At 62.7% G+C, this 17789-nt stretch overlaps 2 protein-coding genes across 6 annotated transcripts; both read left to right on the top strand.

Moving 5' to 3' along the window:
- The first annotated feature begins 587 nt into the window (after positions 1 to 587).
- SLC39A3 (solute carrier family 39 member 3) lies at positions 588 to 11447 on the top strand. Of its 4 annotated transcripts, none has more exons than XM_053220163.1 (4): positions 818 to 957; positions 1709 to 1826; positions 2443 to 2774; positions 5843 to 11447. In XM_053220163.1, exons 3-4 carry the CDS (start codon positions 2565 to 2567, stop codon positions 6575 to 6577), a joined length of 945 nt encoding a protein of 314 aa, XP_053076138.1. In that variant the 5' UTR covers positions 818 to 957; positions 1709 to 1826; positions 2443 to 2564; the 3' UTR covers positions 6578 to 11447. The 4 variants fall into 4 exon arrangements, with proteins under 4 accessions (XP_026904996.1, XP_026904995.1, XP_053076138.1 ...); XM_053220164.1 differs by having other exon boundaries at positions 832 to 957; positions 1691 to 1826; XM_027049195.2 differs by lacking the exons at positions 818 to 957; positions 1709 to 1826 and adding an exon at positions 588 to 700.
- A 2553-nt stretch (positions 11448 to 14000) lies between these two features.
- DIRAS1 (DIRAS family GTPase 1) lies at positions 14001 to 17475 on the top strand. 2 transcript variants are annotated; one of them, XM_053220166.1, is made up of 2 exons: positions 14001 to 14119; positions 16752 to 17475. In XM_053220166.1, the coding sequence occupies exon 2, from the start codon at positions 16820 to 16822 to the stop codon at positions 17414 to 17416; it is 597 nt and encodes a 198-aa protein (XP_053076141.1). In that variant the 5' UTR covers positions 14001 to 14119; positions 16752 to 16819; the 3' UTR covers positions 17417 to 17475. The 2 variants fall into 2 exon arrangements, with proteins under 2 accessions (XP_053076141.1, XP_026905009.1); XM_027049208.2 differs by lacking the exon at positions 14001 to 14119 and adding an exon at positions 14205 to 14965.
- The last annotated feature ends 314 nt before the right edge of the window (positions 17476 to 17789 follow it).

Genomic DNA, 17789 nt, shown 5'->3' on the forward strand with positions numbered 1-17789 from the left:
GTTAAGCGTCCGACTTCAGCCAGGTCATGATCTCACGGTCCGTGAGTTCGAGCCCCGCGTCAGGCTCTGGGCTGATGGCTCGGAGCCTGGAGCCTGTTTCCGATTCTGTGTCTCCCTCTCTCTCTGCCCCTCCCCCGTTCATGCTCTGTCTCTCTCTGTCCCAAAAATAAATAAAAACGTTGAAAAAAAAATTAAAAAAATAAAATAAAATAGCAACCCATACCCAGCACTTTTGATAGCTCCTCATTGGCTCTTTTATCCCAGGGCACTTGTTACCTTCCGACATAATTGCATTACTTACTATGTTTACTGATTATTTTCTGTGTCCTCCTAGAATGTAAGCTCCAAAGTTGGCGGGGCATGGGGAGGGTGGCGGATCTTGGTTTGTTCACAGATGTTCTTCTACAAGAGGCCCTGGAACACATAGAAGGCAGGGATGTGGACACAGATGAATCTGCGTCTTAAATTGAAGGGAAGGACACCAGCGTCGTGGACGCTCAGGGAGAGACAGTCTCCCGTAGCAAATGGTTTCCCATCAATGGCCAAACCTCCCTAGAGAGGGATTCAGCACCGGGCACCCCTGGACAGCTCTGGCAGCCAAGTCGTACCGGAACCATTCCTCTAGGGCTGGAGTTTCCCGCCGGAGGCACCTGCTGGCTGTACCTACCGCTCAGAAACAGGAAACTACTTTCCCATGCCGGTAGGAGAGGTGGCGGGGGTGGCGGGGGTAGCGGGGGGGGGGGGGGGGTTCCACAGGATGAGTGGCAACCACAGCGGCTAATGGACACGATGCACTCGGCCCGTGGCGCTCGGGGTAGCCAATGAGCAGCGGCGTGGGCGGGGCGTGGGCAGCCGCGCGCGGAGCCGGGGCCGGACAGGAGCACGGCTTGTGGGGTCGAGACCGCGCGGCGGTTGAGCGGCGGGAGGCGCCGGCGGGCGGGCGAGGGCCCGGCGGAGGTGCGTGCGGACAGGGGCCGGGCACCGGGGGCCTGGGGCTGGGTGCCAGGGCGGGGCGTTTCGGGGTCTGGCCGGCTCGGCCGCCCGTTAGCGGAGGCCCGGCTGCGGCCCCGAGGCTGGTTTCCCCCCCGATCGGCGAGGTCTGTCTGTAGTAATTAGCTTTCGAGTCCCCCGGGCAGAGCGCGATTTGCTCCCTCCCGGGCGGAGCCCTCTCGGCCTCGGCCTCGCCCTCCCCGGGGCCCCCGCTGCAGCGCGGGCACACAAGAGACGCTCGGTGTGTAGTGAGTGAATGAATGAATGCGCCTGTGCTGTCCTGGTCCCACCCCCATCAGCCCCCGGGTTGAGAGCGCACAGCCCCCCCTCCCCACCCGCACTGCACAGACCGGGGCATCTGGACACCCGGCAGGGATTTACGCGATGCCCGCCGTCGACCTGCCTGTGCACTGGGTGCTGCTGGGGGGCCCGCCTCCAGCAAGACAGGCTCTCTGCCCGCTCGGAGCTTGCAGCCCTGAGCAAGGGAGCGCATTCAGGGACTCTTGAGTTATGCAGTTTCCCGTAGAACAAATAATGCCAGAACTTCACGCCAGGGAAGGGGAGGGAGAGGCCCCTCCATCCGGTGGCATCCGAGCTGAGACCTGAAGACCTCAGTGAAGTGGGGTGTGGGCAGTGAGAGCTGGGAGGTTAGGAGGAAACCAAGGGACAGAGGAGCAGCCAAGGGCCCTCGTACTAACAGTGACGCTTTCGAGTCCAGGGCGATATCTGCACCACTTGGGTTCGTGGAGTCCTGTAAAGAGGTCCACGTGCTTCATTCAACTCACCTGTTTGCTTGCCAGTGGTTACTGAGCATCTGTTCTGCACCAGGACTCGCGGTGGGTACAAGGCATACAGTTTAGGGCACAGGTCCGCCAGGGGAGGCCCTTCCAAGGCATCCTGGAGGCAGTGACCTAAAAGACATCATCGGGAGGTCAGGGGGAAGATATGTTCCAGGACAAGAGAACAACTCATACAAAGGCCCTGAGGCAGGAACGGGCTAGGCATATTCAAGGCCCACAAAAGCCCATGTGGGGTGAGCGAAGCCGATGGTGCAGGGCCTTCTGTACAGGGTATGGTGCTTGGTTTCACGTACGGGCAGTGGGAAACCAGTGGAGCAGCACCACCCGATGGAACATTCTGCAGCAATGGAGATGTTCTCTGTCTGTGCTGTCCAGTATGGTGGCGACGGCACTTGTGTGGCTATTGGACACTTGCAGTATGACTGGTGTGACCGAGGAGCGGAATTTTGCCTTTCATTCAGTTCTCCTTAGCTTAAATAGACGCACGTGGCCAGTGGCTCCCATACAGGACAGTGCAGCCGTGGATACTCCTGCGGAAGGCAGGGATGCGGGCCAGGCCTGGAATGGAGCAAGGTCCTGGGGGTGATGGGTTTGGTCACTAGAGCTGGGCAGGTGATCCATCAGCTGACGCGGTTGCCCCTGGCGTTCACAGCGGATGTCCCGAGGCATGAGCCCCCAGCCACGTGGCTGGGCCCAGTAGCACATCGTGGGACGGGAGTGTGCGCCCACACATGGTTTGGCCCTGCGGTGACCGGAGCAGCCTGGGCCACCACCATGATGAAGTTGTTGGTGGCCAAAGTCCTCTGCATGGTGGGCGTGTTCTTCTTCATGCTGCTTGGCTCCCTGCTCCCGGTGAAGATCATCGAGACGGATTTTGAGAAGGCCAGTCGCTCAAAAAAGATCCTCTCGCTCTGCAATACCTTTGGAGGCGGGGTCTTTCTGGCCACGTGCTTCAATGCCCTCCTGCCTGCCGTGAGGGAAAAGGTAAGGGGTTCCCGGGGGTAGGCGCCGCCCTTGGCACCTTATGGCCAAGGGTCACTGACGTTTTTTCACTAAAGCCACCAAGCTGGGTGGAGCCTTGACACTGTAAGAGTGACAGGAAATGGATTTGCTGTGTGACCGCGCATTGCTTGCTTCTCTTCTCTGGGCCTTGTCTGGTAAACAGGGGGTTTGAACTAGACACAGGGTTCCCCGCTGACGAGCTCACCCGTTGCTACCTGAGCAGACTGCCCACCATGGCTACCATACACTTTGTCCTGAAGCTGGCAGTTTGGGCCTCTCTTCAACACCTGTATCGGTTAGCTGCTGCCGCCTAACAAGTCACAACAGACTTAGCATCTTAACCGGATACGTGTTTATTATCACAATTTTTGTGGGGCTGGAGTCTGGACACCACGTAGCTGGGTCCCCTGCTCCGGGCTCTCTCAGACAGCGTTCCGGGGATCCGTGGGCTGTGTTCTCACCTCAGGGTTTGAGGAGACGGGTCGGTTTCTGAGTTCATGTGGTGGTAAGGCAAGTTCAGCCCTTCCCGGTTGTCAGACCCAGGGGCCTAGTTTCTCCCCGGCTGCTGGCGGAGGATGGCCCTCAGGCCCTGGCCACGTGGGCCTCCCCAACACTGCCGCATGTTTCATCAGCAGGCCACAGCCGGTGCCTGCATCTTGGGCGTCCAGAGCTGTGAGTTGACACGTTTCTGTGGCCTTCCGCTGCTAACCTCGTGCTCCTTTGTTCACAGTGTGGGAGACTCACACAGTCAGCGTCCAGGGGGGATAAAATCTCAGAGTCCTCAGGCCCAGACTGCTGTGATGGTGCATGTGGCCCTTCCATGGTCCTCCCAGAGCCACTGCATGCCGCATGCCTGCCTGCACCTGAGCCTTGGCGGGCCAGGTCCCTCCCCTGCGGCCCCTGGCCAGCCTCAGCTGGCACGGTCACCCTGCAGAGAGCAGTGCTGCACACTGTGGCTTTTGCGTCTGCCTTGTCTTCCTCGATCTGATCTGATCCGTGTTCATCCCTGGGGTGGGGGGTTAGTACTCCCCACGTGCTGGTGTCTCCCCAGGTGTAGCACACGCAGGCCTCTGTGAGATGTTTGGCAAATGAATGAAGCGGCTTCTCTACAAAACACGGCCTCTGCGGCAGCGGGGGTTCCCCTGTGGGGGACGACTCTCCCGCCAGGGGACACTGAGTGATGGCAGTTCACTGGGTCAGGGGGTCTCACCTGGGCGTCCTACCCCCAGGGTTACTGGATGATGTCTGGAGACATCTGAGGTCATCACGACTGGCGGAGCTCCTGGCATCAGATGGGTGGGGCCAGGGATGCTATTCAACACCCTCTCCCACCTCCCTCTGGTGCCCAGAATGGCCCCCGGACAGAGAATGACCTGGCCCCAATGCCAGCACTACCCGTCGCAAGTCGTGACGACCAAAATGTCCTCAGACTTTGCAGGTGTGCCCTGGGGCAGGATAGCCCCCAGTGTGTGTGTGTGTGTGTGTGTGTGTGTGTGTGTGTGTGTGTTCCCGGGCTGTCACGAAGGCTGTGACAGGAAAGAAAGGGGTGCCACGAGCATAGTTTGGAGCGCCTGGCTCAGGTGGAGCCCTCGGGAATTGCGTGTGCACGTGAGCATTGTGCAGCCGTGAGTGAAAGTGGAGGGGGAGCGGTCCAGACGGCCGACAGCTCACCCTGCAGCCCCCAGGCCGGACCAGCGTGGAGTGCACACACACCCTCGTGAGCAGGGGCCACCCGACCCAGCTGTGAGGAGTGGCAGCCTGTTTGTAGGCCTGTCTAGTCACGTTTCAGTGACTTAAAATGAAACACGGTTCAACATGCCCGTCCTTGGCCGCACCAGCCACGCCTAAGGTCCACATGGGCCACGCGCGGCTAGTGACTTCCGTATCGGTATCAGCACAGACAGAAAGCCTTTCTGTCACTGGAAAGCTCTACTGGACGGGGCCAGCTCGAGGCATCTGCTGGGGTGCAGGTGGATGTCTGAGGAGTCTCCCTCGTTCCCAGCTTGTCCACCCAGGAGGTCGGGGTGCCTTGTGCAAGCAAACCCCACGCAGGCCCCAGGGCTGCAAAGGCCAGTTGCTGTGACCGTGATGGAGGCCAGAAGGCTGAGATCACCGTGTCAGCAGGGCTGGGTCCTTCTGAGACCGTGAGAGAGAATCTGTCCTGTGCCCTTTCCCTGCTTCTGGAGGTTTGTTGGCAATCCTTGGCATTCCTTGACTTGTAGGTACATCACCCCAGTCTCATGCCCGTCTCCCCGTGTCTCTGTGTGTCCTTTCCTTTTGTGTCTCATAAGGACACTGTTGCTGGACTTAGAGCCCGCCCTGATTTAGGATGATCTCGTCTCAAGATCCTGATGCGTGAGTTTCCTGGGGCTGCCGTAGCCGTGTGCCACAGCTCAAACCATGGGCGTTTACTCTTGGTCAGTGGGGAGGCTGCAAGTCCGAGACCAAGATGCCGGCAGGCCTGGGTCCCTCGCAGGCCTCTCTCCTTCCTGCCTCTTCATGTGGTGGTCCCGTGTCTTTCCTGTTCCTGTAAGGACTCCAGTCCTGTCGGCTCAGGGCCCACCCTAACAGCCTCACTGTCACTGAATCGCCTCTCTCCAAGTAGGGTTAGTTTGGAGATTCTGCGGGCTGGGAACCTTTAAGATACGAATCTCTCCACCGGGAGCACCTCAATTACATCTGCAAAGACCCTTCTTCCAGAGAAGGTCACGTTCTGAGGTTCCACGTGCACGTATCTTTAGGGACCACGGTTCAGCCCGCGGCAGCACAATTAACGTTATTGGGCCGATTTAGTAGATGTCCCGTAAAGCCTCACAACCCCCTTTGTAATAGGGTTATTTTTATGTTGTTGTTGCTGTTTTTTTCCAAATCCACCAAAGGGTGAGTCCACCTTCCCCCATTTTTAGCCTCTTGTATGAACGGGGGGCTTCTGTGCTTTGCTAGCTGATCAGTGAGATCTGGAAACCCTGTTGTGTTGGTGGCGAGTGTCCAGGCCTCCCGCCTCTGAACCCCTCTCCCCCTTCTCCTCCCTCACACATCCTCCGCTCCAGCTCCAGAAGGTTCTGAGTCTTGGGCACATCAGCACCGACTACCCACTGGCCGAGACCATCGTGATGCTGGGCTTCTTCATGACCGTCTTCCTGGAGCAGCTCATCCTGACGTTCCGCAAGGAGAAGCCGTCCTTCATCGATCTGGAGACCTTCAACGCCGGCTCGGACGCTGGCAGCGACTCGGAGTACGAGAGCCCCTTCATGGGGGGCACGCGGGGCCATGCGCTCTACGCGGAGCCCCACCCCCACGCACACGGGCTCAGCGTCCAGGAGCTGTCGCGCTCCAGCCCGCTGAGGCTCCTCAGCCTGGTGTTTGCCCTGTCGGCGCACTCCATCTTCGAGGGCCTGGCCCTGGGCCTGCAGGAGGACGGCGAGAAGGTGGTGAGCCTGTTCGTGGGGGTGGCCGTCCACGAGACGCTGGTGGCTGTGGCCCTGGGCATCAGCATGGCCAGGTGCTCCATGGCCCCGAGGGACGCGGCCAAGCTGGCCGTCACCGTGAGCGCCATGATTCCCCTGGGCATCGGCATCGGCCTGGGCATCGAGAGCGCACAGGGGGTGCCCAGTAGCGTGGCCTCGGTGCTGCTGCAGGGCCTGGCGGGCGGCACGTTCCTCTTCGTCACCTTCTTTGAGATCCTGGCGAAGGAGCTGGAGGAGAACAGTGACCGTCTGCTCAAAGTCCTCTTCCTGGTGCTGGGTTACGCTGTCCTGGCCGGCATGGTCTTCCTCAAGTGGTGAACTGCCCACCGCCCGCCCGCCGGACACAGGCAGTCCCCAGCCCCCCGTCCCCCAGGCGGGGGCGCTCAGGCCCCGGGCTTCCCGCCTGTGCACGGAGGGGCTGCGCCCCAGATCCTATGCCCCGAGCCCGAGGCACCGCGACCACTTTTAAAAATACTGCTCTTATAATTACTTACCAAAGCTGTGTGGCCATGTCGTCCTCTGGCATCGGGATCTGAGGACTCGCACAGGCGCTGGGGCCCGGGCACCCAGAGGGGGTCGGGCTGGGACCCTCCCCTCCCCCGCACACTCCCACCTGTGTACAGGACAGGAATATGGCCTATCTGAGCCGCTGAGCCCAGTCGGAGGCTTGAGACTTGCGTCCTCTGCTCCCAGCTGGCTCTGTTCCTAACAGAGGAGCCCGCCAGCCTGGAGCGTCTGACCAGGGATCACAGGGCAGCTCTAACTCCTGCCACCTGACGCCGTGCCTCCTGGGAGACGGGCAGGGTCCTGGGCACCTCAGGACTCCCCTCCTCCCTGCCTTCCTGCGTGCCCCCTCCCACACACCCTTGGTGGGCCAGGTGAGCGTGTGGGTTCTTTAAGGGAACAGAGGCCCATGGACCCGAGAGATGCGCAGGTGGGGCCGGGGGCCAGCGTGGTTGGTTGGTTGTCAGTCCTGTCCCCGGAGTGAGACAGACTTCCGTGGGCTATGGGGGCAGGGCCACACGCCATTCACCTTGCCCGATGCACAGACACATGAAGCCAGCACCTGCCTCGGGTGAGTGTGGGGCTGATGCCAACCCTGGGCGTCGGCTCCGTGGCAACCTGTTGTCGCAGAAGCCCAGAGCCGTGCCTCTGGGAACAGAGTCAGGGGTGACAGCCTTTCCCAGTGGATTCCACATGTCTGGCTTGAAGCCACCAGAGGTGCTACAGGAGGGAGGGCGGGCCCGTGGCCAGGCCGGGTGCTTGTGGCCTCAGCCTCGCAAGCTTCGTCACGGGCACTCGGGCCTCCTCACTTGGCCACTCAGCTGCAGGCACGCGGGCCCTGGAGCGTGCCTTCCCAGGACCCTGGATCTCCACCCTGCGCCCCTCACGGCCGGCAGCCCTCCCCCCCCACCCCACCCCCCCCCACCGCTCAGCAGATTAAGCCCTGGCAAGCACAGGCCCCTTCTGCCCCGGGACGTGAACTGCCTGCCCGTGGGTGGGTGGGTGGGTGGGCGCGCCCGCACCCCGGGGGCTGCCTGCTGCCACCGCTCAGCCCCTCCCAGCGCAAGGCCCGAGGGGACACCTGTGCCATGGCCCTGGCCCCCTTGAGTTTTGTCACAAGAGGCAGGGGGAGTGGGGATGTGTGTCCGAGCCCCCCCACTTGTGCTCTGCCTGCCCCCACCTTGTCATGTGAACTGTCCCATTGCTAGAAACTTCTTTTCTTCTGGGGCCCCATCTCTGAACCCCACACGGCCCGCCCTGTCCCTGTGCTGGGACGATGACCGCCATGGGGGTGGGGGCCTCCACCCTCCTTTCCATGGTGGCCTAAACCCAGTGTTGGCAGCCTCTGCTGCCACACTTCACCCCACCCCGGAACTGGAAGTTTCCACCCATTTGGCCTTCTCCCCAGGGGTGGGGAGGCGGGTGTCTGTGGAGCCACCAGGTTCTGTAGCCCACCTTCACCTGGACCGAGGAGGTCTGCTCCGGGGTCTCAGCTTTGTATCCCCCATCACTGCCGAAAGCACACACACAGCATGGTCTCCCCTCCTGCCAGCCATCAGCTCCATGGAGTGGCCCTGGGGACACCACAGCCTGACTGCCCATGTCCCCCCGCCGAGCCCATGGAGGTCCCCAAGGCCATGTTGTCCCCCTCACCCTGAGCCAGCTTCCTGACCAGCCAACCCAGGAAGGGCACCGTCACGCCAGCCAGGAACCTTGGGGTGTGGAAAGACCCGGGTGCCCCTCTGTGGGCCCCAGGCCAGTCACCCTGGTCCCCAGCGTCCTAACCCTCTCCATCTGCTGGCCATGGCCACTCCTGGCTGACCTGCTCTCAGTACGGTCCCACCAGCCCCAGCAAAGCTGCTTCAAGGACCCCGGAGCCCCGAGAAGTGTGAGGGGGCTATGTTGGAAGAGCGGACACAGACTGCCACAGCAGCCCCCCAAGGCCACTCCCGGCCACCCCTCCTGTCTTCTGTGGTCAGCGGAGCCAGGATCAGCCCTGGGACCTGCTTATGGAAGCTGCCACGGTCGGCCAGCCGTGAGGGGTGACAGTGTCTTCACTTTGGTCAGCTTTCCCCGCGTGGGGCGAGGAGCAGACCGTCCCCACGTCAAGGTCGGAAGAGTGGCTGTTTTGCCCTCTGACGGAGGCCCCGGAGAAGCAGCACTCACTCCTGAGCTTCCCTGGCCCCTGGTGGCCCTGTCCCCCCACCAGCTCTGACACAAGAGCACTGCCACTTGCTGACAGGAGCTTTGTCTTGAACAAGACTGGATTGCTCAGCACCTGGCCCGGGATCAGCCCCCCTACGAGACTGGACGTCAGCCGCAAAAGGCCATCGCTATGCAACTTTGTCATATTGAGGGAAGGTCGGTGGAGATTCCTGCCTCCTGGGGGTCTTTCTCAGTAAGGGGGTGACCCCCTAGGGCGCACCAGGCAGTGTCTGGGGACATCTATGTTTGCCACATGGGGGTGTCCTGGCACCCAGTGGGTGGGGCCGGGGTGCCACTCAGCCCCCACAGTGCCCTGGACACCCCCGCAGAGGATGCCCCCACTGGGCTGCATGTCCTTGGTGCAGACAGGGAGAGATGTTGCTTTGAGTCACGGGAAGTGATGGTGAGTTGTGCGTAGAGGCCAGTTAGCCGTGAGATCCTGTGTGCGTGTGCGAAAGAGGGAGGCGCACACCTGCCGACAGACAGCGTAGCACACTCGGCCGGGACTGGAGGCGCTGCCGTCACGGCGTGGATGTGAGTGCCCAGACCGCACACCCCGCTTTCTGTCGTAAATAACCGCAGCCTCAGCTCAGAACACCGGGCACCAACCTTGTCTGCGTGGACTTGGCAGGGTCGGGGCCGCCCCCAGCCACCTGATTGGCCCTGAGCCGGCAGGTTCCTGGATGGGCAGGATTAGGGGGGGTGCCCTGGGCTGGGGGCGCCATTCAGAGCTCTGCCAGGAGGAGGGTTACCTCCAACCGGGCTCCGGTCGTCGGCCAAGCCCACTGGAGCGTTTGCCTCCACCAGGAAGTCCCTGGCCCCACCCTCAGCCCTCTGAGGTCTGCTGTGCGTCGGGGCTCACGGCACAGGCGGCAGCTGGATGGAGTCACCCAGATTCCCCTCCCTCATCTGGAGACAGGAGGAAATTACGAGGCGGCACCCAGGCCTCGTGGATTGAATCAACCTTAATAGCAGCGTGTCAAGGCTTCTGTTGTCTGCTGTTTGCGTCTCTGGTGCAGAAGTTATTAGTGGGGGGCGGGGAGGGGCAGCACCGGTTCCCGGCCGGTGTCTTTCCAGCCCCCAAGACAGGCAGTGGATGGGATGGTGCCTCCACGGATGGTGTCAAGACCTCCCCTGGCCACTAGCTCTGGACCCTCGGCCCTGTCAGGAAGAGGGAGGCACGCGTCCCACCTGGCCCAGCCTGCGCCCGCCCTGAACCATGCACCAGCTTGTGGACAAAGCCAGTGACCAACCTTTCTGACCTTCCCAGCGCCTCCTGCAGGAGGAGAGGGGTCCACTATAGGGCACGGGTGTCATTCCAGAGGACCCTGGAACTGTTCTCTGGGCGGTCAGGTGCTGAAGCCACACTAGGCCGAAGCAGGGAGAAGCCCTTCCGTGTCCTGTCACCCCAGAGGCCTCTGTAGCTCCCGGGGCAGGGACCGCTGACCTGGCTGGCTGCGGTGTCCCGACTGCGGGCTGTGATCGCGGGCTGCCCACCCTGGCTGGACAGATGGGCAGTTCAGAGCTCCCGCTTCTGCAGCGCACAGGAGGCATGACCAAAGTAAACTGCTCCACAGCTGGTGGGCCCTCTCCCTCAAGGGACCGGCTGGGCCTCCCTCTGACCCCTTGGGCTGATGGCCTAGAACACTGTCTCCATCTCGGCACCATAGACATTTGGGACGGTCTTGCCCAGTGTAGGGTGGGAGCAGCATTCTGGCTGCAGGGTGGGGCTGCCGGACTTGCATCTCTGCCAAGCCCCCCGGTTATGCTGGTCTGGGGACACGTTTGGGATCCATGGCCCTCTGGGCTCTCTCCCCCAGAACTGCCAACACAGGACTGTCCTGGGCACTGTGCAGGGGCGGGGTGGGGAGGGAGGGAGCAGCATCCCCAGCCCCCGCCCACGGGATGCCAGGAGTACCCCAATTGTGGCGACTACAGATGTTCCCAGACACGGCCCCGTGTCCCCTGGGAGCAGACTCACCCAAGGGTGAGGCCCAGCACCCTGGGACGCATGGCAGCTCACCTAGTGAGGGGACAGATGACACCCACGTGCAGTGCAGTATCAGGTGACAATGACAGAAAAAGCAAAGCGAAGGGAGAGAGACAAGGAAAATGGAAACAATGTTAGCAACATGGTCCGGGAGGAAATCGCTACGAGCCACTCGAGTCCCAAGAAGATGGGGAAAGAACTTTTCCAGTGGGGGGGAGGGGGGAAGGTGGGCAGGCTGTGCAAAGGCCATGAGGTCTCTGGGAGTCGTGGCCCTTTTTTCTGACTGACCACAGCCACCCTGGCATCACAGGGCTTTATCCTGCCAGTGCAAAGACTTCAGTGACCCCATACTTGGGGAGGAGCCCTGGGCTGCCTGCACTGGCCCGCCAGGTGGCTTTGGTGAGGAACCATCCTCTTTCAGCCGGGGCTGGGGTCCAGCTCCTGCAGAGACTGACTGGCAGGAATTCAGGCTCGGGAGGGCCAGCCCATTCATTTTTTCAAGGCAAACTGAGTTTTGACAAATGATTTTCTTCTTTTCAAACGTTGACACCAAACTTAAAAAAAACAAAAAAGCCTTTGTGGGGCAAACTGCACCTGTTAGAGGCTGTGTGACCCTCAGCCTCTGCTTTGCCCACCTAATTGCATTAATCCTGGGAGCACAGAGCCAGAGAATGCATGTCAGCCACCTTCCTCCCCCCACGGTACCACCGGGAGTGGGGGGTGGGGGGGGGGAGGAGGGGAGGAGCATTGGGACGGGGACAATTCCCACGGGCTGCCAGGCCAGGCCAGGAGCTGGGACTTTGCAGGTGAACGCTTGTCCATTGCAGTGGAGAGGGCTTCTGCAGGACAGGGATGGCCAGCCAGGGACAGCAAGAAGTCTGGGTGGCGGCTTCAGAGCTGGAGGGACTCGAGTTCCAGCCCCAGCCGGCCTCTTGCCAGCACATACCCACGCTCACAAAGGCCAGGGCCCCCTGGCCGGCTGTAGGCAAGGGTCACGGCTATCCTAGTTTGGGGTGCTCCAATGGCGATTTGGGCCCCCATGCCCTGGGGAGAGCAGGGAGGGGACTCGGGCCTGTCCTCCCCCAGCTCACAAGGCCAAGAGCCTGGCCTGGGAGCTATAAATAGCCACAGAGTGGAGCTGCTGGCTGCGCCCACGCTCCTACGCATGAGTCAGCCTGCCCTGGCCTGGGCAGGCACCCGGAGGAGCCGGAGAGCTGGCCAGAGGCTGGAGGCCCAAGCCCAGTGTGGGCCGGTCGCTCAGGAGACCACGGCAGGCAGGCCATGGGAGTGGAAGGGAGCGGGGCTGTCGCCGCGGGGTACCCATGTGCCTGGCAGCCCCACGTAGGCAGACGTCATCCGGATCACTCCCTGCAGCCCTGAGAGACAACAGCGATCTTCATTCGCAGATGAGGAAACTGAGGCTCAGAGGGGCGCTTGGCTGGGACATGGCAACCCAGACCAAAAGTTCTTACCTATCTGCCGACCGGGCTGTCTTCATCTCTGGTTGAGGGCACCCCAAGATGAGGGGCTGGGGCCAGATCACGCTCTGAGGTGCCCCAACAGGACAGTAGGGAAGTGTCCCCGGGGAACAGCTCCAAGCAGCCCCCAGGGACCAGGAGGAGCGCTCAGGCCAGGCCTCAGAGGAACTTGAACGCCAGGCTGAGAAGCTGGCGAAGGGAGCCACAGGCAGCATTAGAGTATTAGAGGCCCTTGTTAGAAGCTGGGCATTCAATGCCTGGGAGGAAGGAGGGTTGGAGGGGTGATCCTGGGAGACCAGGAAGGAGGCAGGTGAGAGAGGCCTGCAGATGAGGGTCTGGAGGGTCTGGATCGGGGAGAAATGGGGGCCTCTGAGCCCCAGAAGCAGGACGAACCTCAGCCCAGCCTCTGTGGGAGCCAGGTGGCTCTGAGGGACGGTGAAACAGTGGCCACGTTTCCAAGGGGAGCAGGAAGCATCCACCTCAGTCAGAGCCATGGAGACGATGAGTCAATGAGGATCCAGAAGCCAAAAGCCCGAGGGGCCTGTAGGCTCCAGCCGACCATCTGCTCACACACCTCATGATGGGGAGCTCACCACCTATCAAACACCATTTACCCTCCCACTGTTCTGGCCCCAGAGAGTCCCTTCTCGTGGGACCTTGGTGTCGACCTTCCCATCAAGGGGCACCTTCCTCTAACGGGCTTTTTGGAGCCTGGGGCTGTCATGCCCCCCCTTAGCCCAGCTGCTGCACCTGACAGTCCAGTCTCCAAGATGAGCCTCTGCCCTCCGTCCTGTTTTTCAGGAGCTGTCTTGTTGCCTTAAACCGGACACACGGACACCAAACGCACAGGCACTTCAGAAAGGCAAACATTTATTCCCAGCGACAACTACCAGAGGAAGATAGACGTTTCCGACAACAAAGCCACCAACCGGGCTCCGAAGCCCCCTTTGTTCACCCCTCCATTCAAATGGGCCCCCGGTCTTACAGCTGCCATCCCCCCCTGGGTGGGCTGCACTTAGGGGCACCGACCCAGACCTAGCGCGGTCTTCACTTCCTCTCTCGCTCCCCTCTGCGGCCCCTGCCGGGGCGAAGCCCCTCAGGTGGGGGCGGGGTCTCCGGGTACATTCCCACTGCCCCCCAGCTGCTGCCTCAGACATCTCCTGGTCGGAGATGCCGTCTTCATCCCAGCAACAGCCCCACTCTAGTGTGGGGCCCCACCAACCCACCCCCACCCCCGCCCCCGCCGGCCCCTTCTGCTCCCCCAGCCCCTCACGTGCACTTCTGCCAACGGCCCCCTCCCTTTGCTCGCCGGGTGACCTCGACTCTGTCCGGCTCTTGCCCAGCTCCTGGCTCCGGGGTGACCCTGGGGCGCAGGGGCCCCCCGGAGGCAGACCCCACCCCACGGCGCCCCCGCGGCCCGGTGGCTCCCCGGTGCGCCGGCAGGGGCGCGTGTGCGCGGGGCGGGGGTCGGCGCGGCGGTGACCTTGGCCGGGCGCGGGTCCCCGGGGAGGGGCGGAGCGCGGCGCCCGGCGGGCGGGGACGGGCGGGGACGGGCGCGGGCGCGGCGGCGGCGGCGGCGGCGGCTCGGGCGGGCGGGCGGCGGGCGCGCGGGGGGCGGCGGCGCCCGAGCGGACACGAGCCGGCCAGCAGCAGCCGCGGCGGCGCCGCAGGACGAGCGCCCAGGTAGGCGGCCGGGGCGGGGGGCCGGGGCGCCGGGCCCCGCCGCCCCCCACGCGCGCGCCCCTCCTTTGTCCGAGCCCCACCCTCCCGTCCGCGGGGCCGGGCACTCCTCCTCCCGGCGGCCCCCCCCCACCGGAGCCCCCTCCCCAGATCCGAGGGGCCCTGGCCCTCGGCGCGGCCACCTTGGACAGCTCCCCCTCCGCGCCCTCCCGCCCCCGCGGTACTTGCCGGGCGCCCCTGGGCCAAGCCGGCCCCTCCCCCAGGTCCAGCGCGGGCCCCCTCTCTGGGTGGGTCGGTCCCGCTCAGTCAGAGCCCCCTCCGCGCGGGGCCAGTTGGGCCCTGGGCCCGTCTTCCCGCGGAGCACCGGCTCGGCTTCCCGCCCCTCGCCCGGGAGCCGAACCAAGCCCCTCGCCCGGGAGCCCCTCCCCTGGTCGGGCCCTTCCCCCACCACTGAGATCCTCCGCTGGCCAAGGGGAGCCCCGTGGGCCGGTCCCCTGAGTGTGCCTCCCCTCCCTCAGGCCCCCTGTCATCCAACCCCTAGGTCCCTAAGCCAGACCCCTCCCCCCATTTGGTTGAGCCCTGCTGCGTGTGTGTGTGTGTGTGTGTGTGTGTGTGTGTGTGTGTGTGTGTCCTATGCCCTCCCCTGGGCCCCGGCCTGTTCTCCTGGCCCCAGGAGTGTTGGGGAGGGCTGCCTTGCACAGGAGGTCTATGTAGCCAACCAGGGCCCAGTTCAAATCCTGCTCTGATCTGTGACCTTGAGCTAGTCCCCCCCACCCCTGGAGCCTCCTGCTGTGCCCCCTACCCCCACCCGGCAGGAGGAGGAAGAGGGTGAGATTCAAACAGCACAAGGTAGGTGCCTGGCATGGGTTATTGAATGGGGGCTCCTACTCCGGGGTCGCAGGGCCCTTTCTAGAGGACACCATGCTGGGGGGCCTGGAGTCCTGCCAGGGGGTCTGCACCCGGAGCAGGACAAGGGCGGTCTGGGTCTCCCAGCCAGTCATGGCGGTGCCTGGCTGCACACTCACGTGCCCACTTCTCTGGGTGCCCACCCAGGGAAGGGCAGTGCCTGCCAAGCTGGCCGGTGCCCCTCGCCACCCCCTTCCCCCGCCGCCGGCTCCCAATGGTGAGAATTGCTATGCACATCACCCCCATGCCTATCCGGTCTACTAGGAGGTAGTACTGGGAAGCCTGTAGAGGCAGGCCTGGCACGTAAGTGGGGTATGTGTCTGCTGTTACTTTTATCGCTCTGTCTCTGGCGAACCTGGTACCTGTGATCCTTCAGAACCTGCCCTGAGCCCTGGTGATGGACAGTTATGACTGCCCATCTTTCCCAGGAGCCCCCGTGTGCCGGGAGCCTGGCTATGGGCTTTATCCGGCTCCCACAGTGCTCGCCCCAGCAACCTGTGGAGCAGACAGCGTGCCTGCTCACATTCACAGAGGACAAAACCACGGCTTGGGGGCCCCAGCTGACCTTCCCGGGTTCTCACCACCTGGTCTTACACCCCTGCACACCCGAGGGAGGTGACTTGGTCCAGTTGCGATCTTATGTCTCCTCTCTCCCACTGTGGACCTACCTCCGTACTCAGGGACCCTCAGAGACGGCTGGGAAGAAAGAAGGGAAGGGGTGTCCTGCTTTTCCTAAGTAAGGACACAGGCTGGGGACAGGCCTTCTGCTATCCCCCACCCCCCCCAGCCCAGGGCTCTCCCCCCACCTCCATCCTTTCAGGGATTGTTGTGCTGTGTGAGCTCCTGAGGCCACTGGACCTCTCTGACTACAGGTGCAGAGAGAGATGATAGGGGATGCCCTTTCAGGAGGTTCTGTTCCTACAGACAACAGCAGACCCGAACCGGAGGCCAGGACAGGCCAGACTATCCTCTGGGTGCAGAGTGCAGGAAGGGGGGACCTTTCTCTCTGGGCTCAGTTTAGTTTTCCCACCTCCAGTCTGGGCTGCTCTCAGAAATCAGGGCCACGATTTGCAAGATTGTGACTCTTGGACCTCCAGCATCAGGATCGCCTTTACGGGATAAGAGAGGGGAGCAGCTTTACAGTGCAAGTTCCCTGGGCCACTAGGTTTGTCACTTCTGGGCCCAAGCGGACAGGCCTGTGAAAGACACGCGGTTCCCGTGAGCTTCAGGGACCTCTAGGCTGGGGGAAGGGCAGGGAGCCTGTGGTTGTCGGAGAGAGGCACCCGTTCACCCACTTCACAGAAGAGGACACTGAGGCTCAGGGTCACAGAGCCAGGTCTGCTGGCTTCTAAGAACTCACGGCCGTACTAGGAAGGGAAGGAGAAGCCAGGGCAGCCTGGGGGAGGGGGACGTGCAGGTGGGGAAAGAAGTTTGTGCACTGCACGCCGCATCCCTGCACCTCTTCCAGCCCAGCGTCCCCTGGGAAGGAGCTTGGGCCCCAGGTTGTGTCGGGGCTGGGAAGCAAGCGAAGGAGGCTGGCTCCAAGCCTGCCTGTAGGGTAGAGTTGCCAAGTCAGCCAGATCAACCAGAGGGCCTTCCCAGGATGCGGGAGAAGCACCGTCTCCTCTGAGAAGCTGCCCCTTGTACTGTATCACCTCACCCCCAGGGGCCCAGAGCTGTCCCCCCTCCCGCCTGGGGCCTTTTGTGCCTGACACTCCTCTCTGTGCAGGGTCGGTCTGGGGTTCTAGCAGCTGGCACGAGCCCTCCCGGCCCTGACCCCCACCCACCGCGTGGAAGATGCCTGAACAGAGCAACGACTACCGAGTGGTGGTGTTCGGGGCGGGCGGCGTGGGCAAGAGCTCGCTGGTGCTTCGCTTCGTCAAGGGCACGTTCCGGGACACCTACATCCCCACCATCGAGGACACCTACCGGCAGGTGATCAGCTGCGACAAGAGCGTATGCACGCTGCAGATCACCGACACCACGGGCAGCCACCAGTTCCCGGCCATGCAGCGGCTGTCCATCTCCAAGGGCCACGCCTTCATCCTGGTCTACTCCATCACCAGCAAGCAGTCGCTGGAGGAGCTGGGGCCCATCTACAAGCTCATCGTGCAGATCAAGGGCAGCGTAGAGGACATCCCCGTCATGCTGGTGGGCAACAAGTGCGATGAGACACAGCGGGAGGTGGACACCCGCGAGGCCCAGGCCGTGGCCCAGGAGTGGAAGTGCGCCTTCATGGAGACGTCGGCCAAGATGAACTACAACGTCAAGGAGCTTTTCCAGGAGCTGCTGACGCTGGAGACGCGCCGAAACATGAGCCTGAACATCGACGGCAAGCGCTCCAGCAAACAGAAGAGGACAGACCGCGTCAAGGGCAAATGCGTCCTCATGTGAGCCCGGGACGCCTGCCACCAGCCGGTCCAAGCCTCTCCCAAAGCCCCTGCTCCTCCTCCTCCTCCTCCTCCTCCTCCTCCTCCTCCTCCTCCAGCCCTCCGTCCCTCGATCCTCCCCACCATCCCCCCCTTCTCCTTCTCTCTCCCTCTCATCTCTCTTCTTCCCTTCCTTCATCCAACACCTCTGTGGGTGGGGGGGGGGGAACCGAGGCCCCAGTGAGCCCACGGCAGGTCTGGGGCTCGACCTGGCTCTGCCACACGGCTCTGCCTTCCCTCCTTCTCTGCCCCCCAGCCCTGTCTGCACCCCCCAAAGCCAAGTGCTGGAGGTGGCCCCCTGGATCCACACATGAGAAAATGGGGAAGCTGCCCGTCCC

Source organism: Acinonyx jubatus, chromosome A2, assembly GCF_027475565.1.
Source record: "Acinonyx jubatus isolate Ajub_Pintada_27869175 chromosome A2, VMU_Ajub_asm_v1.0, whole genome shotgun sequence".
Taxonomy (NCBI): Eukaryota; Metazoa; Chordata; class Mammalia; order Carnivora; family Felidae; genus Acinonyx; species Acinonyx jubatus.

Coding starts and splice junctions, on each gene's coding strand:
- SLC39A3 (XM_027049194.2), top strand. CDS start 822: ATGAGCAGCGGCGTGGGCGGGGCGTGGGCAGCCGCGCGCGGAGCCGGG. Junction 958..2,442: donor CGGGCGAGGGCCCGGCGGAG/GTGCGTGCGGAC, acceptor TGGCGTTCACAG/CGGATGTCCCGAGGCATGAG. Junction 2,775..5,842: donor TGCCTGCCGTGAGGGAAAAG/GTAAGGGGTTCC, acceptor CCTCCGCTCCAG/CTCCAGAAGGTTCTGAGTCT.
- DIRAS1 (XM_053220166.1), top strand. CDS start 16,820: ATGCCTGAACAGAGCAACGACTACCGAGTGGTGGTGTTCGGGGCGGGC.